At 42.3% G+C, this 25760-nt stretch overlaps 1 protein-coding gene across 6 annotated transcripts in view; it reads left to right on the top strand.

Annotated features, from left to right (window-relative positions):
* Positions 1-25760, top strand: part of LOC143291592 (uncharacterized) — a 26223-nt gene extending 463 nt beyond the window's left edge. Inside the window, exons 2-14 of one of the 6 annotated variants that reach the window (XR_013056549.1) lie at positions 4655-4903; positions 6028-6614; positions 8175-8306; positions 9295-9515; positions 11302-12025; positions 12765-13056; positions 14252-14351; positions 15142-15256; positions 15788-15877; positions 16360-16498; positions 16978-17099; positions 19308-21903; positions 21947-25760. Coding sequence is in view for 2 of the 6 variants with exons in the window: in XM_076601532.1 (XP_076457647.1) it covers positions 4655-4903; positions 6028-6614; positions 8175-8306; positions 9295-9515; positions 11302-12025; positions 12765-13056; positions 14252-14351; positions 15142-15256; positions 15788-15877; positions 16360-16498; positions 16978-17099; positions 19308-19538 (3002 nt within the window). In the remaining 4 variants the exon portion in view is untranslated. Of the gene's footprint in view, positions 1-4654; positions 4904-6027; positions 6615-8174; positions 8307-9294; positions 9516-11301; positions 12026-12764; positions 13057-14251; positions 14352-15141; positions 15257-15787; positions 15878-16359; positions 16499-16977; positions 17100-19307 lie in introns of all 6 variants that reach the window. The other 5 variants (XR_013056548.1, XR_013056551.1, XR_013056550.1 and 2 more) reach the window with 5 other exon arrangements.

The raw sequence follows: 25760 nt of genomic DNA, 5'->3' as shown, positions 1-25760 counted from the left end.
GTCCGTAACTGCCACTCCCAGGATGTGCGCAGACTATCAGAAATGGGATCAGGCATGGAGAGTTTGTGGTTTTTTCCCTTTTTTCCCCAACATTCTTCCATTCTTTACATATATTTTCTTATTTCCATGTTTCATATTGATATTGTTTGCTGATTGAAGGAAAACTAAATCATGTCAACTGTGCACATTTATTATACAACTGACGGAGAACTCGAAAGAGCGCTAAACAGGTTTGGTAATTACTGTTGAGTGTTAGTTAAACATGACACATACTCTCATATAAATAGGGTTTGCTCAGTGCAGGGTTATCAAATTAAAATTAAAGAGCATTTTTATGCTTCCTGACCTACTGATGTGACATAATTATGAGACAACTGTGCAGCTGCTGTTTTTTTGGGTTTTTTGTTGTTGTTGTTGTTGTTGTTGTTGTTTTGTTTTTTTGTTTTTTTTAAATAAAGATTGCATGACAACAGAAATAAAACATTTTTTGGAATAGGATAGAAAAAGGTGGTTCTGTGCACAAAGATCTGTTATTGATACAATGTTTGGCTTTAAGTATAATTACTATAGTATAAACTGACTATAAGTTATAACAGTATAACAATAGCTGAATGCCCAGGGATTTATGAGCTGGAGATATCAGGATTTGCTTTTGTTTAGAACCAGCAGAGGACAATCTGATATCAGATTATCATGCAGACCTAGATGTGGGGATGGGGAAAAACAATAAAAAGAAAAAAGGAAAAAATCCCCTACTCCTGCCAACTGTAAGCAGTTGGGAATCAAATTTTATGGCACTAATATTTGTCAGTTAACATGACAGTGTCAAGTTCTGTACAGGTCTTCCTTGGCAGTTCATTCTGCTGCTGGATAATGGTGGGCAAAACACTAAACTAACTTCTGGGTTCTGCATTAGCTCAAGCTCAGTTGCTCAGCTGCCCTGTAGGAGCTGATACTTGTAGTTGACCCATTTTCAGCTGTTGCTTGGTCATTCAAGGCCTTATCAGAAAAGATCTAAGTTATACTGTAGTAAACAGCTTGGCTACACAGATCTCTCCCTCACCACTCCTTCTATCTTGTCTTTCTTCAAGCCCAAACATATTTGTCCACTTGCTTTTACTAGTTTTAGTCTTACACTTGCTTTTACTAGTTTTAGTCTTTCATAACAGTGTAGCAAACATTGTAATTCTATGACATCATTTTCTTCAGTTCTTGACTTAAGTTAGTGTTACACTATGGTTATATTATATAAATACTCTTAGTCATGGATAAATTAGTGTTACACTTCAGTTGTGTGATATACCCATACACTTACAGTCACAGAAGAGCCTATTTGAGTACTTATTACAATATATTAAGCTTCCACTAGTTCCAGACTTGCTTTTGACTTCTGGAAAAAAATAAGACCATGGTAGCAGGAGGGCAAAGATATATATATATATATATATATATATATATATATTGAAATGAAAGAGTGCTTTTGAAACAAAGACGAATCTTACTAAGTTTTCTTCATCAGTCACAAGTTTACATTTCTCTCTCTGTGCGTCTCCCTCTCTCTCTCTCTCTGTGTCTCTGTCTCTGTCTGTCTGTCTGTCTGTCTGTCTGTCTCTCTCTCTCTCTCTCTCTCTCTCTCTTTCTCTCTCTATCTCCCATCCTTTTGCTACAACAGTAATAGGAAGGTTTAGAAATTGTTACACTGAAATGCATTTTTATCATGGTGCCAAGAGGAAGGAGTAAAACAAATTTATCTTCTTTTTTGAAATGAGATTGTGACATGAAATATAGTTGGTGTTGCTTGCATTACTTGAAGTTGATCTTAAAGAAAAGGTATTACATTTACAATATAGACAAAAATGAAAGAGAAAGGCTCTCTGCATGGGCTGGAACATTGGGCTCAAAATATCTGAGGCACAGAATGATGGATCTGTATTGGGGACAGTACAGAAGAGATAATGCGTTAAAAAAAAGTTGACCTACCAAATGAACAGTGTAAACATTTTCAGTGTGTGTGTGTGTGTGTTTGTTTGTGTGTGTGTGTGTGTGTGTGTGTGTGTGTGTGTGTGTGCTTGTAGTTGTATCATCAAGATAGCATAGTAAGTTTAGAAAATGTTGAATTCTGAGTGTCATATGTTTTATTTTGTTTTGAACGAAAAAAGCTGACTGCAGGTGGTAAGAGTGAAAGAACTTATACACATGTATGTGGACTGAGTATTGTACTGCCCTGTGAATGGGAACAGAAACCTGGGTTAATACACAAAATGAGATAAGGTAGAGACACATTTCGACCCAGGGGTCTTCCACAGTCAAAACAACAAAACACACAAATGAAGAAGTAGTATTAGTAGTAGTCTGTAAAGAGACAATGGAGCACTTAGCAGAACATCTGTTGATGGTGTCTTGTTTTGATGTCCAGAAGGTGTAATTGTTATCTTTCTTGATTTGCTATGCAAGCTGTCTCTCTCACTCTGTGTGTGTGTGTGTGTGTGTGTGTGTTGTGTGTCTCAAGTGCCAGCCACAGATGTTCAGCTAAATGCTCCATCTCTTTGTGTCTTCATCTTCATGTGTGATGAAAATAGAATGTTTGGGTTGTTTTTTGTGAGGAAGACTACGGAATTGAAACAAGTCATTTCCTTGACTGGTTTTGTGTCACATGAACTTTCCCCATGTTTGTGTGTTCTGTGTCCAGACTGTTGATGTGTTGTGCTGTCCTTTTTGAAAATTGTTTTGTTTTCACTGTGGACACAGGAGTCTCTTCAGTCTTATCAGTAGCGTATGTATCCAGAGAGCTGTTTTGTTTGTATTACTCCTTTCCTTATGCAGATAGCCTGCGTTGTCTTTGTCCAGTGGTCACCTGCTAGTTCAAATGTGTGTGTGTGTGTGTGTGTGTGTGTGTACCCTGTGTGTGTGTGTACCCTCTGTGTGTGTGTGTATGAGAGAGAGAGAGAGAGAGTGTGTGCACACCTTTTATAATCAATATATTGTATATATTTTAGGTATATAAATTAATATCTGATTCATGGTTTTGTTTATTTGTGATTCCCAGTATGTATTGTTTGTTTTATTACTTTTAGATTATTTGTGTGTTTTTTTGTTTTGTTTTTTAAATTAAAGAGTTTGGAAAGTTTATTTCTATTTTATGGATAGGTGTTAGTGCTGGTGAAAGTGGTTTGTGAGTGGGATCTGTTCAACAAATCATGTGTTTTTTTTTGGTTCTTTTTAATACCATTAGTCTGGGACAGCAGATTATTACTGTTTTTGATACAAAGAGACTGTTTCAGCTTTCATAAAGACCCAAAAATAATATTCATGCTGTTTCCACTTGTTTAAACAGCTGTTGAGTTTGAGGTGTGCAGATCCAGGGCACAGCTTTCTTGCAAGGGGAGGGAATATATCATGTTGACAGTTGCTCAGTGCTTTTCCTATTTCAGAGGGTTGGGAAAGAGTGGGGTTTCCCTCTTGAGGGTCAGGCAGCAGGAAGTGTTTTCTCATTGGTTACATTGTAGGCCAATCACAGAGGTTACTTTCTGCACCAGTCACACAGCCTGAAATAAGGATATTCCATTTTGGGGGGGTTAAAAATAGCTATGCACGTCAGCCTTTCACTGGTTTCAACCACTTTAATAAGTTTGGGAACACTTGTGTCTAATGATAAGTTTAACACATCCTAGAGACACTAATGACCAGACTTTGATTGTTATTATATTGATAATACTTTGGGGCATACCTGTAGGGATATATTTATTACATGACACAAGTAAGAATGAATGGAAGGTGAAGAAAGCTAAGTGAACTGAGTGCACCATTATACACTGTCTGGTCTCACTCACAGCCTTCTCAAGTTCTTGTTATTGATGTAAATTGCTGTCATTTTAGATAATTCTACTGATTCTGGATATAGTGGATGGTTTCAATTAATGGAATAGAAAATTATCACTTCTGTGGAATAGCACATTATCAGTTTTTTTCATCACATAATGGCAACAGCAAAAAAAGAAGAAGAAGAAAAAAGAAGAAATGTAAACTAGTAAAGTTAGTTATTGCAAGTAATGACCCTTTGACTTGGAGGTAATGAAGCTTTGGAAATTTTGATTTGTTTTATGAATATATGATGAAACATGAGATCCAAATTAAACATTAAAAAAAAAAGATCTTCCAACTCATATTGTTTTTCTGAGTTTCTCTTTCTTGCTGTTCTACAGTCTTTCATTGAGATGTCATCTTGTTATTCTGTCCATCTGTGTTTCTCTTGCCCTTTGCGTCTTTGTCTATGTTTTCAGATTAGTTTCCCTAGTTATACACACCCATGTATGCATGCAGACACACACATGCATGCTCACGCTCATGCACACAGGAATGCACACACAGACACAGGCATGCGCACGATGTTACACACACATGAATACATTCACACACACACGTCCGCATTCATGCACACAGGAATGCACACACACACACACACACACACACATGCACACACACACACACACGCACGCATGCACACACGCACACACACACGCACAAACATACACACACACACAGTGACACACACACACACACACACACACACACACCATATTCCAAAGAGACAGAATCTCTGAGCTTCAAAAATTTTACGATCTTAACCTTCTTTCACCTGCTGGGAAATGTTCAGACGTGAACAAGAGCGCACACCCACTGAATGGAGTGCATGTCCCGAATGGCTGCTCCCTGAGCAGCAAGCCACTGCACCGGCAGCCAAACGGGGTGGTTGCCATGGCGAAAAAGCAGCGAGAACCTGTGGAGGACTGTGAGGAGGAGGAGGAGGGGGAGGTGAAGGAACCCTGTGGAGAGGATGCTTTGGACAGTCTCACCCACTCCATGAAAGGGGTCAGCATTCAGGAAACTACTAGCACCGAGATAGGTGAGTAGATGAAGGTTTTTTTTTTTTTTTTTTTTTTTTGCCTCAGTTGCATGCAGGTCATGGAGCACCTGTTTTTCTTTGGTTTTTTTAAATTTTTATTGTTGTTGTTTTTAGTGCTTCAGATGCCTTTTTTGTTCTTTTTTTTTCCTTTTTTTTGTGGTGCTTCAAAAGCCTTCTTCATTGGCCAAAAGAAACCCAAAACTTTGTTTTTTTTTCCTTTTTTTCTTCCTGTTTTTTTTTCACATCATTTTTTTTTTCATGAATCTTCATTTTCAGGAGCCCTTAAGTAAGTATTGTTATGAAACATAATCATTACAAGAAATATGTACTGAAACAGAATTCATTGTACATGTTGTTGTTGTTGTTTAATATGGTGGGCTGTTTGGGTGTGTGTGTGCATGTGTACGTCTGTGTGTGTGTGTGTGAAGGAAAATGTGTGCATGTTTGCGCTAGACATGTATTCTGGCATAATGTGATGTTTTTGGTGCTGATTTCTGATTTGTGTTTGTTCTTTCTTTGTCTTTACATATGTTTTTTTTTTTGGTTTTGTTTTGTTTGCTGTATGGTGTTTTGGGTATTGGAAATAGTATTATGAGTTCTGTTTATGATGTTCTGAGAGTTTCTTGATCATCGTGATGTTGCTTATGAGTTTGGTTTTTTGCTTTGGTATTTATATTCATTTTATGACAGGATGCTTCATCATATAATAGATTTTTTTTTTTTTTTTTTTTTTTTAAATTATCAAATTCGCTGTGGTAGAGTGGGTTATGTGTTGGGCTTCTGATCCAGTGTTTGCTAGTGACCCAGGTTCGAGGCCCCTTTTCTGCATGGTGTTGTGTCCATGGGAAAGGTACATTACTCCGATTTTCCTCTCTTCACCCAGGTGTAAACAGGTACCCTGACTTCAGTTTTGGGAAAGATTAGAACAGTGGAAAGAGAGAATTGGGGTCCCTGCCTTTACTATGCAGAGCCCGAGCCCTAGAGACACAGTGGATATGAATTCATTGCCTCCATAGCCGTAAAATGCAAAGGGCCCCTTAAATCTTTATCAGGGTTTAGTTATATTTGTCAGTGAAATAGCGCAAACATTGCCAGTTTTAACGGGCCCTGCCCCTGCTCACCAGAGGGTCGGCTGGCCAACCTGACGGTGAAGGACAATGAGGAAGAGGAGGAGGATGACACGCGCTGCGCCAGCCTGCAGTCGCAGTCGTCCATCATCACCGTGGACCCCCCCAGCCTGACCCAGGGGGAGGAGGAGGAGGAGGAGGAGAGGGGGGGAGAGAAGCCGGGGGAGGAGGAGGAGGGGGGTGCCGAATACCTGGCCTCCCGCGGCCCCACGGCCGGCAAGCCCAGCAGCTACCGCCCCAACCACGACAACTTCAACCGCATCGCCGGCAAGTCTTACTCCTCCCACAACCTGGACCGCTTCCACAGCCAGGCAGTAGCATCTGCACCCTTCGTACCCGGCCCCACCCCCACCGGCGGCGGCCCTGCCTTCCTGCCCCTGGACCAGAGCAGCTTCTACCCGCCATCGGCTGTGTACAACTTGGGGGGCGTGGCCAGTGGGAAGCGGGGCATGGAGGATGAGGAGGACACACCCTTCAAGTACACACGGCCCGTGGAGGAGATGCCCGTCCCTGACTGCACCCAGCCCTCCAAGAACAGGGGCTTCTTCTCCCAGGTCTCCGTGGATCTCAACTGTGGGGGGAATGTGAGTGTGGTGTTGGGGAGTGGGTGGGGAGGGGGTTGTTTGTGTTGTTTATCCGTGGTTGGTGGTTGTATGCAGAATTGATCGATACATGTTGTTGTTTTGTGTGTTGGTTGTTGTTCAGGCCTGAGCTATAAGTAACATATGTATATGAAACTGAAGAACCGCTGAATTTGTTTGAATGACCTATGAAGTCATAGCATTATATATATATATATATATATATATATATATATATATATATATATATATATATTATTGTTGGTGTTATTCATGATTGGAATTACTGTAATTGCTCTCTTTGAGATGTGTGCATCATTTACAGTTTAAATTTGTATCGGCAGGGATGTGATTTCTTTATATCTTTTTTGCTGTTCTGTTAAGAACTTAATACTTTTCTTAAACATTTGAAAGGGATTTTTTGGGGGTGGGGGGGGTGGGGTATTTTTTTTACTTCCTGTTGTGGTTTCATAATAATTACAGTTCTTTGCGACAAGATGGATGAAAGTTTATCCATGACTTTGGAATTCTTTTCCATTCATGGGATGCAACTGTCACATGCTGTGGAAGAAAATTTAGTGAATTTCTGAGATTTTAGTTGATTGTGTCAGTCTGCTTTCTACTAGCCATGGCATGTTTTTAGACTTGGTGGTTGCTGGTTATTTGCATGTTTCCATGATCCACCCCTCAGTGGCATTGGTTTCAGGATCTTCAGCATGTGTAATTTGATTATAAATCTGACGGGCGCAATAGCTGAGTGGTTAAAGCGTTGGGACTGTCAATCTGAGGGTCCCGGGTTCGAATCACGGTGACGGCGCCTGCGCCTGGTGGGTAAAGGGTGGAGATTTTTACAATCTCCCAGGTCAACATATGTGCAGACCTGCTAGTGCCTGAACCCCCTTCATGAGTATATGCAAGCAGAAGATCAAATACGCACGTTAAAGATCCTGTAATCCATGTCAGCATTCGGTGGGTTATGGGAACAAGAACATACCCAGCATGCACACCCCCGAAAACGGAGTATGGCTGCCTACATGGCGGGGTAAAAATGGTCATACACGTAAAATCCCACTCGTGTGCATAAGAGTGAATGCAGAAGAAGAAGAAGATTATGAACCTGTGTGGATATTCACACAAGTTGGGATAATATAAGGTCTGCACAAGTATAGACCAGAGAGATCAGAAAAAAGAAAGAAAAAAAATCCCCCTCTCTTCAAATCTACATTTAAAAACTTACCCTGCATGGGATGTTGAAATTCATTTTTGATATCCCCTCACAATGGTGATGGAACTTTCAAGGCCAAAGGAATGATTCAGTGCTTATAGCTTTTAGAGGCGTTTGATTGGCTGAGAGCGGACTGGGGCAAGATTGCTCGTCTTTTCACTATTAGCGGAGCGAAATTTGGCCAAGCAGAGCAAACCGATAGGCCTAGTTTCCATCAGTTTGACATGGTAAGTATATGTAACACCAAACATGGAGTATAATACAAAATCCTCCTTTTGGCAAAGTGCAGCAGTCAGGCTTGAACTCTGACCTGTCTTGCCTTGTCACCATGGATACAGGTGGTGGACACATCTTTGTCTCCTGAAGAGGAGCTGGCCAGGTCCATCAAGACAGAAGGTTCCGGCAACATCGGATATGGGCCGCAGCTGTCCATCACTGACCTGGATAACATGCTGGAGACTTTCAACCAGGTGGGTTCCACTCTGCATGCCCACTTTTTATCTGATGGGATTATTTTGAGAGAGAGAGAGAGAGACACACACACACACAGACAAAGAGACAGACAGAGATGTTTTTCTTTTCTTTTGTTCTTGGGGTTGTTGTGGTTTGGTCAAGATGGGCGGGTTTTTTTAAATTTTATTTATTTATTTTTTTTACACACGTATGTTTCTGTATTATATACTGCACAAGTCTGCACAAAAAAACAGATTTAATAACTCTTACTGTACCGTGACATCTATAGGCATCACACAAGCATATCACAATTAACTTAGTCTAGTTGCATGCATGGAAGTGACAGACCGACAGTGTCAGACACTGCTCTCTATGCTGCAGTCACAGTCAGTCTGTACATGCAAGAAATTTTGTTTTTCTGATTCAGAATTTCAAGTCATTGTTTGCATGTGTTGACAAGTGGAACAGGTGGGTGGCACCACCAATCCTGTTTGTTCTTTGCTGATTGGTGAAGTCAGCTGGTGCAACAGCCAGGTGGCGCCAGCGATAACTATGACGCTGCTTCTATTCCACAATGACAGGAGTGATCCATTGTATCAACGGATGAAACAGCTAGGTGGCACTAGCGATAACCATGATGCTGCTCCTAATCCCTTAACTCACTCAGTACGGCCAGTCTTCTCTTCTCCTCTACACAGACCCCTCGGATGTCCAGTGGGTGTCTGAATGACCCAACATTTAGCTTCCGTCGTCAGAATTGTGGTATTCTTTGTCAACATTCACGTCTTCAGTATAAGAGCCTTCCGTTTGCAATATTTTGATGATGGTAATTGGGGTAAAATGCTGTTAACGTCGTCTCTTTCGCCGTTCGTATGGAGAGAGTTAACAACAGGAGTGATCCATTGTATCAACGGATGAAACAGCTAGGTGGCACCAGCGATAACCATGATGCTGCTTCTAATCTCTCAGCAACAGGAGTCACCCTGAGTGCTTGTTGTCCAACAGATGGAACAGGTTGGAGGTGTGGGCCGTGACCATGACCCCGGCTACTACAGCGAGAACAGCCCCCCCAGCGACCATGCGGGGTCCCCAGGCAGCAGCCCCAAGTCGGTGTTCTCCCCGCCCAACAGGCCCCCCTCCAACATGTCGCAGGACAGCGGCATCGCCAGCCCCTTCTCCGAGGACTCCCTCTCCACCATCGTGCCCAGTCCTCCCGAAGACTCCAGGTGGGGCCCTGCAATCTGGATTAGCATGTCTTGCCGCCCCTTTTGTCTGTTGCATTGTTTTGTGTTATTTTTGGGCGTGGGGAATGGAATTTTTTATTTATTTATTTATTTATTTTTTGAAGGTCCCTGAATCTCACATTTAGTTTACATGATGTTTTTTTGTGGTGTTTTTTCTTTGTTCCAAGAGTGGGGGTGTATTGTATGAAGGTAGGCCCCTAAATCTGAATTGGGATGCATGAGTTTCCCAGATGCTGTTGTGGACTTACTTGACTTTACAGATTTTCATTTGTTCTTGAAAAAAATTTGATGAGGCTTCTGCAGTCCTGAATTGATTTCTTGGCTGTTATTGAATTTTAAAAATTCTTTACCTTTGAATGTGTGTGAGGATGTTTGGATTCCTCAATTCTTGAGATTTTTTTTGTTTGTTTTGTTGTTATTTTTGACTCACTTGTGTAAACAAAGTGAGTCTATGTTTTAACCCGGTGTTCGGTTGTCTGTGTGTGTGTGTGTGTGTGTGTGTCCTTGTGTCTGTGTGTCTGTGTGTCCATGGTGAACTTTAACATTGACATTTTCTCTGCAAATACTTTGTCAGTTGACACCAAATTTGGCATAAAAATAGGAAAAATTCAGTTCTTTCAAGTCATCTTGTTTAAAACAATATTGCACCTCTGGGATGGGCACAAAAAAAAAAAACCAAAAAAAAACCTTATTATATGCAAACTGCATTTACTGTTATATTTATATTTTTTGTATTCTCTAAACCTGGCACTTTGACCTCTTATTCTGACACAACAACTAGAGGAGTCATTATTATCATTTTCTGTTCAAACAGGAACTTCTTTTGCTCAGCATGGAAGTTTTTTTTTATTTTGCAAACGTTTTTGGTGCAGATAGTAAAAAAGGGAAATTACTCTGTAATTAATGCTAGGGGACATAATTTATCACAAGTGAGTCTTGAAGGCCTTGCCTCTCTTGTCTTTGGTATGCCTTTGAATTTGAATTCAGATGTCTGGATTTCCCAGTGGGTGTTCACTGTCATGTTTTTTCTTTGAATCTAGAATCTGACTTTAAACATTGTTGAAATAGTCCTGAATCTGAATTTGAATTTCATGTTGTTAGTGGTTGAGCCGGTCATAAAAGCTTTATCAGGGTGAAAGCATGTTATAGAAAGAAGAAAAAGCATAGTAGTGATAGGGTTTGTGGCTTGTTGCTGGTCACAGGAAAACAACGTTGGTGCTGATCCTGAAAGTGATTCTGACACAGACAGATGTGTTCTCTTGCACAGCTCACCTGTCCTGGTGTCTTGATGAAAGGGCTTCTGGTGTCTTTGAATCTGAATCCTGTTGTGAATACATTTTGCTGTCACCATCTACTCTGTTGAGGGCAGCAGGCATCTTGATTCATCAGAGATTCATCCCTGAATCTAAACATGATCAGGTTTTGCCTCAGTGAGTCAGTATCTGAGTCATAATATTATTATCCCAGTCTCCATTCAGGACTTTCCTAATAGGGAAAGCAAGGACAGATATTCACAGGAAATAAAATTGACACTTTGCTTCTGTAGTAATTTCATAAGTATTTTGTTTCTTAAGTTGTGATATGATATGTTGCTGCAATAGTTTGGGCTGTGGTTAAATGAAACGCAGCGTGAACATTGATACTTTGCTTCATGTAGCAGTACCACACATACTTTGTATCTGGGTAATTTTTGTACGTTGCTTCAACAGTTCAGACTGCAGTGAAAAGAAATGCAATGCATACATTTCTGGTCGTTTTCCCGTGCCAGCAGCCAGAACCGAACCTGGGCTGACAGCGCGCAGCCAGCTCTGTACCAGAGCCCCCCGGGTGGGACCATGTACCAGGGTCCCCCCAGCGTCACCATGAGTCCTCCCGGTGCCAGCCTGTACCACAGCCCGGCCAGCGTGACCAGTGCCACCAGCCCCTCCTCCATGGCCATGTACCCCAGCCCCCCCAGCGTGGCCAGCGTCATGAGCCCCTACAGCATTGCCGGCAGCGATGACCTCTCCATGACCTCCGTCCCCTCCCCCGCCACCATCAACCCAGACAGCCAGAATGACTACATGTTCAATATGCGCAAGGAGGAGCTGCGAGACGCGCTGGACGTCATCGCCCAGGACGTCAAGAACATGACGGAGCGCAAGAGGGCCATGGCTGCCCATAAGAGCATGGCCCCCGCCACCACCACCACCACCACCACCACCAACCACAACAACAACAGCAGCAGCAGTCCATGTCCAGGCAACCTCCCGGTATCGGTGACCCAGCAGAGGAACGGCCGTCCAGAGAAGCTGCCCATCGCCCCTCTGCAGAAGTCGGTCCGCCCTGCTGCCAGCGGAGCCCATCAGCAGCAGCAGCAGCAGTCGCCGATGATGAAGGGGGCCCTGCCGGTCATGGTCCTTCCCAACACCATGGCTGTGGCCCCCGTCACCACCACGGCCGCCTCGGTGGCCGCCAACCCTGTTCTGCTGATGAAGCCCGGTCAGAACCCTGTAAGTCTTTGGTGGAGGGTGACGCTGGTGCTGTGTGTGTGTGCTTGTGTCTGTTGGCGTGTGAGCCTCTGTCTGTCTGTCTGTTTGTTGTTGTTCATCGACTTAGCGTATGCTCACTAAGAGTGATATTATTATATCATTATCATATTGTCATGTTAAAATGGAAGTGCAGTGTGTGAGCACAGTGTAAGCTTTTAGCTTGTTGATGCTCCTTTGTTTGCATTGTAATCGTGTGTCCTGTTGAACAATTACAGATTAGTTAAAGTAAGTAATAGTGATATTAGACAAGATAAAGAAAAGGTCTGTGTCTGAGGGTGTGGAATGGTTTATTGTTAGTCATGCTGGTGTCTGGGTCTGGTTAACTATGAAATCTGGAGTTTGTTACATGAATGTTCAGACCACACAAAACCTGAGATACTTATACTCTCTCCATCAGTCTCACACACACATCCACTTAACGTGTACACCCTCAAGCACACTCACACATGCACACACATGCACGCACAGGGCAGGTTGAAAGTAAAGCTGTACAAGCTTAATATTTTACCCACAGTAAAGATCATTTTGACTTTACTTGACACGTGTGCACACTCACACATACACACACAGACACAAAAACACATACACATGCACACACACACACACACACACACATACACACTTTTTCTTCACACTGATCCTCAGAAAGCTGTACAGCTTCTCAACCCCCCCCATCCCCCATTTCCATATGCTGTCACAGATGATTGTAGTCGTCAACGGCAACAACCAGCAGGCAGCTGCCCAGACGCCCAAGAAGAAGCTGCAGAAGATCTTGCCCCGCCCCGGCCCCGCCATCTCTGACTCCGCCCCCAAGGCGGGCTGTGCTGTCAAGCCGGCCCCCAAGGCTGACCTGCCGGCCGTGGCCAAACAGGAGCCCAGCGTGGTCAGCAGCGGTGGGGTGGCGGCGGGGGTGAACGGGGTGAGGCCCTCCCCTCCCATCCAGCCCTCCCCTGCCCCCGCTTCCGCCCCTGCTGGGAAGAGGGTAGCGCAAGGTGAGGTCCGCTTTTTTCTGTTCGCTTTGTTGTGTGTATACATTTGCTTAGCACATACACACATACATTTTGTTTACACTGTGAAATAGATTGTCTGAGCATGATGTATTCAGTTGTGTTTTTTTATTTTATTTTATTTTGTTTTATTTTATTCTGTTTTATTTATTATTTATTTATAGACAGGCAGGTCAATTGTCATGATCACTTGGTGATATTCTGTAATTGTTGTTGTTTTTTTTCTCGTCTGTTTTGTATAACTATAAGCATTGATTTTACAACATTGTTCTACTTTGGTTGTTTCATGGAAATCCTGGAGGGATTTTTTAAAATATTATTTTTGTCATTATTTTTTGCTTGTGTCTTGTTACTTACCCTGTTTTGTGTCAACATGGGCTTAGCAGCACTGTTGCTCATAGGTTGTTCAAAAGAAATATATGGATAGATTTTGTTTTCTGTCATATTGATTTGCTGGTATCCTGTCACTAATTGTGTTTGTTTTGTGTGAGGGTTAACCTTGCACTGTTGTCATGCAATGGGTTGTTGTCGTACAATCTTCACTATTTTATTCCCCTTCACCAGACCTTGAGGGGTAGCCTGTACACAAGTCATTCAGAGGAGATGATAAACTGAGGTCCTGTATCTAGCATGTAATTAGTGCATTTTTAAGATCCCACAGCAACAAAATGGTTGTCCCTGGCAAACTTCTGTAGAAAATACGCTAGCAGGCAGATAAAAAAAAAAAAGAAAAAAAAGGGTGGCGCTTTCGCTGCAGCAACACGCTCTTCCTGGGGAGAGCAGCTAGATTTTCACTCAGACTCAGAGAAATCTGATGTGACAAAAGAGTAATTTCATACAGTACAATACAGTACAATACAATACAATACAATTCATTACAATACAATACAATGCAATGCAATGCAGTGCAAAATGATATGATACAGTATGATAAGATACAATATGATACGATGCAAAACAATACAAAACAAAACATTGCAATGTGATACGATTCGATACGATATGATGAGATACTATACAATACAAACATGCAATACAAAACAGCACTATATGATGCGATGCGATGCAGATACGACACAACATGATACATTGCAACACAACAGCACAGTACAGAACAATGTAATACAACACAATACAACACAGTACACTGGTAGTTACGGCTGGATATTTCTCTGCGCAGGTCGTAACCCCCCTCAGTCCAAGATGCTGAACATTGCGCGTCGTTTGGTGGCCAGCATGACTACACAGGACCTGCAGTTCCAGGACTCTGAGGGAGACACGTCAGTATTTTGTGTTATTTTGACACATCAGTGTTGTGTGTTGTCTTTCTCTTTGACACGTCAGTATTGTATGTTGTTTTTCTCTTTGACACGTCAGTATTGTGTGTTGTTTTGACAGGTCAGTATTGTGTGTTGTTTTGGACACGTCAGTGTTGTGTGTTCTTTTGACACGTCAGTGTTTATGTTGTCTATCTCTTTGACACTTCAGTATTGCGTGTTGTTTTGAACGTGTCTTTGTTGTGGTATGTTCTGGATGTGTCAGTGTTGTGTGTTGTTTTGATGCGTCAGTGTTGTGTGTTATCATATTCTCTTTGACATATCAATATGTGTGTTGTTTTGACATGTCAGTATTGTGTGTTTTCTTTTTTTTGAATTGACACGTCAGTATTGTGTGTTGTCTTTCTGTTTGACAGGTCAGTGTTGTGTGTTCTTTTGACACGTCAGTATTGTATGTTGTCTTTTTCTTTGACACATCAGTATTGTGTGTTGTTTTGGCGTGTCAGTATTTTGTGTTGTTTTGACACGTAATTGTTGTATGTTGTCTTTCTCTTTGACATATCAGTATTGTGTGTTGTTTTGACATGTCAGTGTTGTGTGCTGTTTTGATACAGTGACACGTCAGTATTCTCTTTGACATGTCAGTATTTTATGTTGTCTTTGTCTTTGGCAAGTCAGTCTGTCTGTGTTTGTGGGTTTTTTGTTTTGTGTGTGTGTGTGTGTGTGTGTGTGTGTGTGTGTGTGTGTGTTGTCCCTACACGATGAAGAGGTTGTGTGTTGCGGTGTGATCCAGGTACCTGCACGTGTCGGTGTGCAAAGCCGATGGCAACATGGTGCAGGCACTGCTGGAGAGGATGTCCCGTGAAAACCTGCAGACCATGATCAACACCCAGAACCTCATGAGACAGGTGTGTGTGTGTGTGTGTGTGTGTGTGTGTGTCCCTGTGTGTGTGTGTGTGTGCGCCTCTTGTGTGTGTGTGTGTGTGCCTCTTGTGTGTGTATGCGTGTGTGCGCCTCTGTGTGTGTGTGTGTCTGCATGCCCGCATGAACAGGCATATGTGTTCACTCTGACATGGCTGTGTGCCCGTGCTTGCTTTTCATTCGTTTGTTTGACACTGCATTATCCTCGTACATGTATACATGCGTTGAGTATAGCAACGTTTATATGTGTATTCTGTTCGTGTGTCTCTAAGAACAACAGCAGATATTTAAGTCGGCCAGTGAGCTAATATTAGTCCACCGTTGGAAAATAAGGATTCATTCGTTAGTCCAGTTTTGATCCTGATGATAGCGTATTCGTTCGTTAGTAACAGTTTTGATCCTGATGATAGCGTATTCGTTCGTTAGTCCAGTTTTGATCCTGATGATAGCGTTTGTCATGTTAGACATGTGTTTGTCGATGCGCTGTATAACCCAAGTTGTGTTGGGGACGTTTTCAGACCCCTCTCTATCTAGCCGTCAGTGCCAACAGTCCTGAGATGGTGGCTCTGCTGATTCAGTATGGAGCGGACGTCAATGTCTTTGCCGAGGTCAGTGATCTGATGATGGTGATGGTGATGATGATAGTGTTGGTGATGATGACGATGATAGTGATGGTGGTGCTGCTGATGGTGATGATAGTGATGATGATAGTGTTGGTGATGATGATGATGGTAGTGATGGTGATGATAATGATGATGGTGATGATGATGATAGTTTTTGTGATGATAGTGATGATGATGGTGATAGTGTTGGTGATGATGTTGATGATAGTGATGGTGATGATGGTGAGATGATGTTGATGCTGATAGTGATGGTGATGATGCTGATGGTGATGATAGTGATAGTGATGATGATGGTGATGATAGTTATAGTGATGATGATGGTGATGATGCTTATGTTGATGTTGATGATGATGATGATGATGTTTGCTTAAAACAATGATGGGGTGTTGTTGGTTTGGGGGGACCAACATCAGGAAAGCTAACTAACTGGCAGTTACTAAGCGTGTTGTTGTTTTTGGGGGGTGCAGCACACACGCGCAGACGGGCGGACGAAGGAGGTGAAGGCGGCGCTGCACTGCGCGGCCTCCCACGGCCAGAGTTACCTCCCTACCCTGCAGGCCCTGCTGGCTGCCAAGGAACTCAACATTGACCTGGTCAACTCGGACGGTGAGTCATGCGTGACGTCACATCCACTTGGGGTGGGGGATACAGGTTGGGTGTTGGGTGTGTTTGTGGGTGGGTGGGGGAGGGGGTGAGGAGGGTTGGTTTAGTGTATGGAAGTGCGCTTGTATGGCAAAGTTTGACGTGCCAGGGTTGGGATGTGTTGAATGTGTTGCTTTGTGTGTGTGTGTGTGTGTGTGTGCTTATTTAGGGTCATGTGTGTTAGTTTCGATTTGAATGCCTGTATATGTGTGTCATGTGTGTGTGTGTATGTGTGTTTGGGATTATTTAAGATCATGTGTGTTTGTTTAAAATTGAATGCCTTTGTGTGTGTGTGTGTGTGTGTGAGTGTGTTTATACATTGCGTATGTGTGTGTGTGTGTACATTGCGTGCGTGTGTGTGTTTGTGTGTGTGTGCACTCGCACAAACAAACCTGCAATGACTTACAATCCCCCCCTCCCATTTTGTGTGTTGTGCACCACAGGTCACACCGCTCTTCACTGCGCCATTCTGGAACACGGCAAGGTGGGCGTGGAAGGCGGCATCATCAACAACCTTCCCATCATTCAGGTGCTCATCAAGCACGGTGCCGACCCCAACGCGCAGGTACGCTCCGCCCTCCTGCACGCGCCCCCCCCCCCCCCCCCCCCACCTGTTCTGCCTGCCCTGTGCTGATGGCAGGAAGGATGGGTGTTGGTGTTGTGTTGTGTGTAGTTTGTAGTGTGTTTGACCTGCCACTTCTTCACCTGCTGGACTCACCTGCTTTTCATTTCCGTGTGGTTTTTTGACTCACTTGTGTAAACAAAGTGAGTCTGTGTTTTAACCCAGTGTTCAGTTGTTTCTGTGTGTGTGTGTGTCTGTGTGTCCGTGGTAAACTTTAACATTGACATTTTCTCTGCAAATACTTTGTCAGTTGACACCAAATTAGGCACAAAAATAGGAAAAATTCAGTTCTTTCCAGTCATCTTGTTTAAAACAATATTGCACCTCTAGGATGGGCACAAAAAAAAGAAAAAAAAGAATGAAGCCTAATTATATGCAAACTGCATTTACTGTTATATTTATATTATTTGTATTCTCTAAACTTGGCACTTTGATCTGATATTCTGATACAACAAGAGCAGTCATTATTATCATTTTTTGTTCAAACAGGAACTTCTTTTGCTAAGCATGGAAGTTTTCTTTATTTTGCAAATGTTTTGGTGCAGAGAGTAAAAAAGGGAAATTACTCTGTAATTAATGCTAGGGGACTTAATTCGAATCTGGTTAGGATTTTTTTTTTTTTTTTTTTTTTGGTGTCCGTGAGGGTCTGGGTTCGAATCCAGCTCCCGCCCTTTCTCCCAAGTTTTGACTGGAAAATCAAACCGAGTGTCTGTCTACTCATTAGGATGGGACGATCAGCCGGGGTCCTGTGTGCAGCAGGCGCTTGGTGCACTGGAAAAGAACCCAGGGCATAGAGAGTTGTCCTCTGGCAAAATTCAGTAGAAGAAATCCACTCTGATATGTGCACAGATATACATCATGCACTCAAGGCCTGATTAAGCGTGTTGGGTTCTGCTGCTGGTCAGGGCATCTGCCTAGCAGATGTGGTGTAGCGTGTGTGAATTTGTCTGACAAAGTGATGCCTCCTTACCAGAGTGGTAAAAAAACATGGTTCTGTCGATCCCCTGACACCAGCAGAGTGGTAAATTAAAAACACGGTTCTTTCAATTCCCTGTTGACACCAGCAGAGTGGTTAATTAAAAACATGGTTCTTTCAATTCCCTGTTGACACCAGTAGTGGTAAATTAAAAAGGTGGTTCTGACAATCCCCTGTTGACACCAGCAGAGTGGTAAATTAAAAAGGTGGTCCTGACAATCCCCTGTTGACACCAGTAGTGGTAAATTAAAAGGTGGTTCTGACAATCCCTTGTTGACACCAGTAGTGGTAAATTAAAAAGGTGGTTCTAACAATCCCCTGTTGACACCAGCAGAGTGGTAAATTAAAAAGGTGGTTGTGACCATCCCCTGTTGACACCAGCAGTGGTAAATTAAAAAGGTGGTTGTGCCCATCCCCTGTTGACACCAGTAGTGGCAAATTAAAAAGGTGGTTCTGACAATCCCTTGTTGACACCAGCAGAGTGGTAAATTAAAAACGTGGACAGACAGAAAATACGAAAAAAAACTTAGCCGTATGAAGAGCACAGGAACAGGAGTCATGATGGCTACCAGAAAAAGAGGGCGCTAGTCAGGGGGGCAAAGGGAGGTTACCTACTTCCGGGAGGTTATTGGCCATAGCTACTTTCGTTTTCTCCGCATAGGCGGATAGTAGTTTGCACAGGACAGGAATGTCAGACCTCTGCCGGAGTCTGCACTAGTGGGTCACGGTAAGTATGTAGAGTGGTAAATTAAAAACGTGGTTTTGTCCATCCCCTGTTGACACCAGCAGAGTGGTAAATTAAAAACATAGTTGTGTCCATCCCATGTTGACACCAGCAGTGGTGAATTAAAAATGTGGTTGTGTCCATCCCCTGTTGACACCAATAGTGGTAAATTAAAAATGTGGTCGTGTCCATCCCCTGTTGACACCAGCAGAGTGGTAAATTAAAAACGTGGTTGTGTCCATCCCCTGTTGACACCAATAGTGGTAAATTAAAAATGTGGTCGTGTCCATCCCCTGTTGACACCAGCAGAGTGGTAAATTAAAAACGTGGTTGTGTCCATCCCCTGTTGACACCAGCAGAGTGGTAAATTAAAAACGTGGTTGTGTCCATCCGCTGTTGATGCCAGTAGTGGCAAATTAAAAACGTGGTTGTGTCCATCCCCTGTGTGCAGGGCAAGAAGAGTGGCAAGACGGCCCTGATGTACGCGCTGGAGTCGCGGGACCTGAGCCTCATTGAGCACATCGTGGCCCTCATCGACCCTGCCCGCCTCCGCATCTACCTGAAGTCACAGGCCTTTGACGGCAGCACCTGTCAGCGCATCATGGAAAGCCTGCAGCGCCTCCTGGACGACAGCAGTCGCCAGCGCCTCCACGCATGCTTCAGGATCAGCAGTAAGAGTTAAGCCCCTTTGGGGTTCGGCAGTCGCCAGCGCCTCCACACCTGTTTCAGGACCAGCAGGCAAGGGTTAAACCCCCGTTTGGGTTTCGTCCGGAACAGGGACCGCTGGAGGAGAGAACTGATTTCTTGCAGGAGTCCGATCACATTTTCTGGTATGGACACAGCAGATGGTTCCATCTGAGCAAATTAAAAAAAACAAACAAAAAGAATTCTGTGAAAGAGTGTGCCGTGTCTGGATAGACTGAAGCAGAAGAGATGATCCCGGCGGGAAAAAAAATTGAATAAAAAAAAAAGAAAAAAGAAAGAAGAAATAAGACCAGGGAGATGATTCAGCTTTTCAAAGAAATCTCCATAACTCCGGTCTTTGGGAGATGAGGAACTGGGCAGACAGTACATTTGTTGTCGCTTCTGTTCTTGTGTGTATCTGCTTTGCTGTTGTTGGTTTTACCCTTCTTCTTCTTCTTCTTTTTTTTCTCCTCCCTTTTTGATCTTAGAAATAAAACAGAACTGCAGGCGGAATCAAGAAGATAATTGAAACATGAGCAGTTTACCAACATGAGGTCAGCCGATGCGGAGGAACAGTTAGTGGACTGCAAACAGACTGAGAGCTTTGGGGATGGGCGGGGAATGTGTAGTGTACATATGTCGACATTGTGGTCACAGACTGATGAGCCTTGAGAAAAGTGTGTAGTGTACATATGTAGACATTGTGGTCACTGTGCCATCATCTGTGTTTTACTTCCCTGTCAGTGTTGTTGTGGAGACGTTACTTGTCCTGTTTTACAGACTGTCTGAAATCAGTCTGTGCTAAAAAAAACAACAACAACAAAAACACAAAAAAAAGTCCTGTGGTTTTCCCAAGCAAGGACATGTTGGCACTGTGTTAGTGAATTTTGCTGATCCCTATCAATGCACAAAAAAAAATGGCTGCTTATGAACTGACAAGAAAGTAAATTAGCCAGCGAAGAGGATGGTACAAGTTGAGGAGATTTTTACCCACGTCAAATGTTATACTGTTGCTGTAGGCAGTGGGTGATGTTGCTTGAATACTGGCTGCACTTGTGCAGCAGATCTATTTTTAACTGATGGATATTCATCAAATCTGTTTTTAGCTGTTGGATATTTGGCAGATCTATTTTTAGCTGTTGGATTTTTGTTTTGTTTTGCTGGTTGTCTTTTGTTTACAGTGATCTGTTTTTTCACACCTTCCAGTATGAGAATATGTTGATTTTTTAACACTTTTTTATGTGAGAATAGTTCCTGCTATGATGCTTACCTTTGCACACAAATAAAGTAGATGGGTTGTATTATTAGGACTGCTTTAGTACTTCCTGATTACAAAACAATACTTTGGAAATGCAGTAAAAAAATAATAATAAAAAATAAAAAAGAAGAAGAAGAAAAAGAAAAGAAAAAAAAAGAACTAAAAAAACGAACAAACAAACAAAGCTGGAGCTCAGTATCTAAAGAAATTGTTATCAGTTTGTCAGTTTCTCCCCTAAAAAAAGATAGGAAGTGCTGACAGTGATATGTACATTTTCTGTGGAAGCAACATACATATTACATTGAAACAGAAAACAAAAAAGAGAGAAAAACTGTATGTGCTTTTGAGTGTGAAGGCTTGGAAGCAAAATAAGAAATGTGTGCTGTGTGCTTTTATACATGCCTGAGAGTGACAAATGATAACACTGCCCATTTAGTTGTTGTGTTGAACATTCATTGAGGATTGACTCATTGTGACGTGACATTTGACAGGTACTCTTGTTACTTGAGAGCTTTTGTCTGAGTGGTGTGTGTGTGTGTGTGTGTGTGTGTGTGTGTGTGTGTGTGTGTGTGAGAGAGAGAGAGAGAGGAGCTGCATTCATGCGTAAGAGAAAGTGAGAAAGCGTTTATGTTTGATTAACTGATGTAGATAAAGCAACCATGGAACTGAGTATTCACGGAAAACTGATTTTAACAGTGCATTTGTGTCAATGTGTGTCTAATTTTAACAGAGCACATCTTTCTATAAGTGTCTGAATTTGGCAGTGCAGATGTATCTATATGTGTCTGAATTTGGCCGTGCATACACGTTTACATGTTTGAATTTAGCAGTGCCCTTGTGTCTATATATGTCTGAATTTAACAGTGCACATGTGTCTGTATATGTCTGAATTTAGTAGTGCACATGTGTCGATATATATGTCTGAATTTAGCAGTGCACATATGTCTATATATGTGTTTGGATTCAGCAGTACATTTATTGTTATTTATTACTTCTGTAGCTGATAGAAAATGAGGTTCCTTGTTTTGTGATGTAAGAGTCGGCAGATTTGCGTCGGATTGATTTCATATATCATTGAAAAGGGAGAGAGAGAGAGAGAGAGGAGGTGGAACTTTACCATGAAGAGAGAGAGAGAGAGAGAGAGAGAGGTGGAACTTTACCATGAAGAGAGAGAGAGAGAGAGAGAGGTGGAACTTTACCATGAAGAGAGAGAAAGAGTAGTTGAAACTTTACCATGGAGAGAGAGAGAGTAGTTGAAACTTTACCATGGAGAGAGAGAGAGAGAGAAGGTGAAACTTTACCATGAAGAGAGAGAGAGTAGTTGAAACTTTACCATGGAGAGAGAGAGAGAGAAGATGAAACTTTTTACCATGGAGAGAGAGAGATAAGGTGAAACTTTACCATGAAGAGAGAGAGAGAGTAGTTGAAACTTTACCATGGAGAGAGAGAGAAGGTGAAACTTTATCGTGGAGAGAGAGAGAGAGTAGTTGAAACTTTACCATGGAGAGAGAGAGATAAGGTGAAACTTTACCATGAAGAGAGAGAGTAGTTGAAACTTTACCATGGAGAGAGAGAGAGAGAAGGTGAAACTTTACCATGAAGAGAGAGAGAGAAGGTGAAACTTTACCATGGAGAGAGAGAGAGAAGGTGAAACTTTACCATGAAGAGAGAGAGAGTAGTTGAAACTTTACCATGGAGAGAGAGAGAGAGAGAAGATGAAACTTTTTACCATGGAGAGAGAGTAGTTGAAACTTTACCATGGAGAGAGAGAGAAGGTGAAACTTTATCGTGGAGAGAGAGAGAGTAGTTGAAACTTTACCATGGAGAGAGAGAGATAAGGTGAAACTTTACCATGAAGAGAGAGAGTAGTTGAAACTTTACCATGGAGAGAGAGAGAGAGAAGGTGAAACTTTACCATGGAGAGAGAGAGTAGGTAAAACTTAACCATGAAGAGAGAGTAGTTGAAACTTTACCATGGAGAGAGAGAGAGAGAAGGTGAAACTTTACCATGGAGAGAGAGAGTAGGTAAAACTTAACCATGAAGAGAGAGAGTAGTTGAAACTTTACCATGGAGAGAGAGAGAGAGAAGATGGAACTTTTTACCATGGAGAGAGAGAGAGAGAGTAGTTGAAACTTTACCATGGAGAGAGAGAGAGAGAAGGTGAAACTTTACCGTGGAGAGAGAGAGAGAGTAGTTGAAACTTTACCATGGAGAGAGAGAGATAAGGTGAAACTTTACCATGGAGAGAGAGAGTAGGTAAAACTTTACCATGGAGAGAGAGTAGGTGAAACTTTACCATGGAGAGAGAAAAAATAGGTGAAACTTTACCATGGAGAGAGAAAAAATAGGTGAAACTTTACCACAAAAGGTAGGTGAAACTTTACCATGGAGAGAGAGAAACTAGGTGAAACTTTACCATGGAGAGAGAGAGAAGGCAAAACTTTACCATGGAGAGAGAGAAAGTAGATGAAATTTTACCTTGGACTCCTAGGAGAGAGGTAGAGTAGGTGAAACTTTACCATGGACTCCTAGGAGAGAGATAGAGTAGGTGAAACTTTACCATGGACTCCTAGGAGACAGAGTAGGTGAAACTTTACCATTGACTCCTAGGAGACAGGTAGAGTAGGTGAAACTTTTGCGAGACATGATTTTTGGACAATTTTGTTTTCTATATTTCGATGCTGATCAATGATGATGGGGGTGATGACGATGATGCAGAGTGCCCCATTCAGGTTTGGGGCTGATTTGACAAGACTGTACTCTCATACTGAAAAATGTCTCCTGCGCCGGGATCCAACCAGGCCTGAGAAATACAGACACCTGCAGTGTTGGTCAGGAAACGAGAGCAACTCCCCCAAAAGACGCATCCACAAAGCGGATGATCCTTGACTGTGTGGTACCGGTCTTCCCATTCGAGCGCACACCATACTCAAGACTATGGATAGAAGGTGTGGGTGTGGGCCGAGGAAAGCGACCCGTGATGGGGCTGGAACCCTGGTCCTCCTCCCAGTTGTCAGTGTACTATGTTGACCACTTGACCACGGCGGCTGGTCCGCTCTTTATTTTGTGGTCCATTCTGTGGACAGGTGACAGGTTTTGCTTTCTGAGGTGATAGGTTCGTGTGATCACTCTGATTTAGTTTCTGTCTGCTGTTCCGTGTATGTGTGTGTGTGTGTGTCCAGGATCAGCTTTATAGGAGGCATTTTCTTGGCAGCTAGAAATCAAACTAAGGAAGGTGACAGTTTATGACCATGCCTTTCCAATTTTAGATATCACTGTTCAAGACGTCACGGTCTCATAGATTCGTTCCAACAGTATTTTTGATGTTAAAAGAATCAACTCTTTTTATTTTATTTTTTTAAAAATTTGATTGGAAAAAAAAAAGTAATTGTTGTGGGAAAGTGGTTTCAAATCTGGGATGTTTAGTCAGTCCTGCATTATTCCTGTGTAGTGTTGATGTGATGGTCGTAGCCCTGTTACAGCTTTTGTGGGTCGCTAGCTGGGATGTCAGTTATCTTCCAATGTTCATTTCAGAGTTCAACGGGCGCAATAGCCGAGTGGTTAAAGCGTTGGACTGTCAATCTGAGGGTCCTGGGTTCGAATCACGGTGACGGCGCCTGGTGGGTAAAGGGTGGAGATTTTACGATCTCCCAGGTCAACATATGTGCAGACCTGCTAGTGCCTGAACCCTCTTTGTGTGTATATACAAGCAGAAGATCAAATACACACGTTAAAGATCCTGTAATCCATGTCAGCGTTCGGTGGGTTATGGGAACAAGAACATACCCAGCATGCACACCCCCGAAAACTGAGTATGGCTGCCTACATGGTGGGGTAAAAACGGTCATACACGTAAAAGCCCACTCGTGTGCATACGAGTGAATGCAGAAGAAGAAGAAGAAGAATTTCAGAGTGCTCTTTATTATTTTTTTTTAAGACATTTTGGAATCTTCTCCATCAAAATATGTTTTGTTCAGATACATTATGTTCTGTTTGCGTCCAGAATTGTTGGTGTTAATGCGTGGAATTTCGCCAGATGGTGTACAGTACTGCAATGACATCACAAGTTATTGTCATGTGTGTGTGCATGTATTCCTTTGTTTATATTTTCATCATTGTCTGTTTAAGGGGAAAAAAAACAACCCTATTTCCCATCATGTTCATGTGGATCAGTAAATATGTGTGTGAATCAGAATGGCTTGTATGCACATGAGAGAGAGAGAAAGAGAGAGGGAGAGAGGGGGGGGGATGCGTGTGTTATCCTGTAATTTGCATAAAATGCTTTCATTTTATTTATTTATTTATTTTTTTTTTTTCTGTTTGCTTACTTTTTGAGTGGAAAGAAGTACATGAAATCTTTTTCTTAGTTGACTCAAGGCCTGACTGAGCATGTTGGGTTACGCTGCTGGTCAGGCATCTGCTTGGCAGATGTGGTGTAGCATATATGGATTTGTCCGAACGCAGTGACGCCTCTTTGAGCTACTGAAACTGAAACTGAAACTAACTGCTGGAGAAAAAGTGTGACGTATTGGTGGATAAGCACAGAGAAATGGGATTGTGGAAATTTGATGATAAAGTTAAAACTGGATGACTGCTGGACTGACTGGTAAAAACTAGAAAAGAAACACAAATTTTTTATCATGTAAAAGTTAGGCTGGTTTTTTTTTTTTTTTTTTTTTTTTTTCAGTCACAAGTTTTTATCCAGAGGACTGTTTTAACCACCATTTATAAAATTTTTGTTTTGGTTTGATTTTTACTAATGATTCAAAGTTTGGAAAATGTTGATGTGTTTATGGAGGAAGGTAATGACAAGTTGTGAAAAAATGAAGTACTGGGTAGTGACACATAAGAGTTATTTTACATTGTGCATGAATGGCTGTTCTGCACATGTGTCAAGCTTTTTGGGTGGTAAAAAGTGTACAAAGTATGTAATTTTTTTCTTCCACACATTGAAGGAAAAA

This window comes from Babylonia areolata, chromosome 17 (assembly GCF_041734735.1).
Source record: "Babylonia areolata isolate BAREFJ2019XMU chromosome 17, ASM4173473v1, whole genome shotgun sequence".
NCBI classification, from domain to species: Eukaryota; Metazoa; Mollusca; class Gastropoda; order Neogastropoda; family Buccinidae; genus Babylonia; species Babylonia areolata.
The sequence above is the reverse complement of the archived record's forward strand: the minus strand, read 5'-3'. Positions and strand labels throughout refer to the sequence as shown.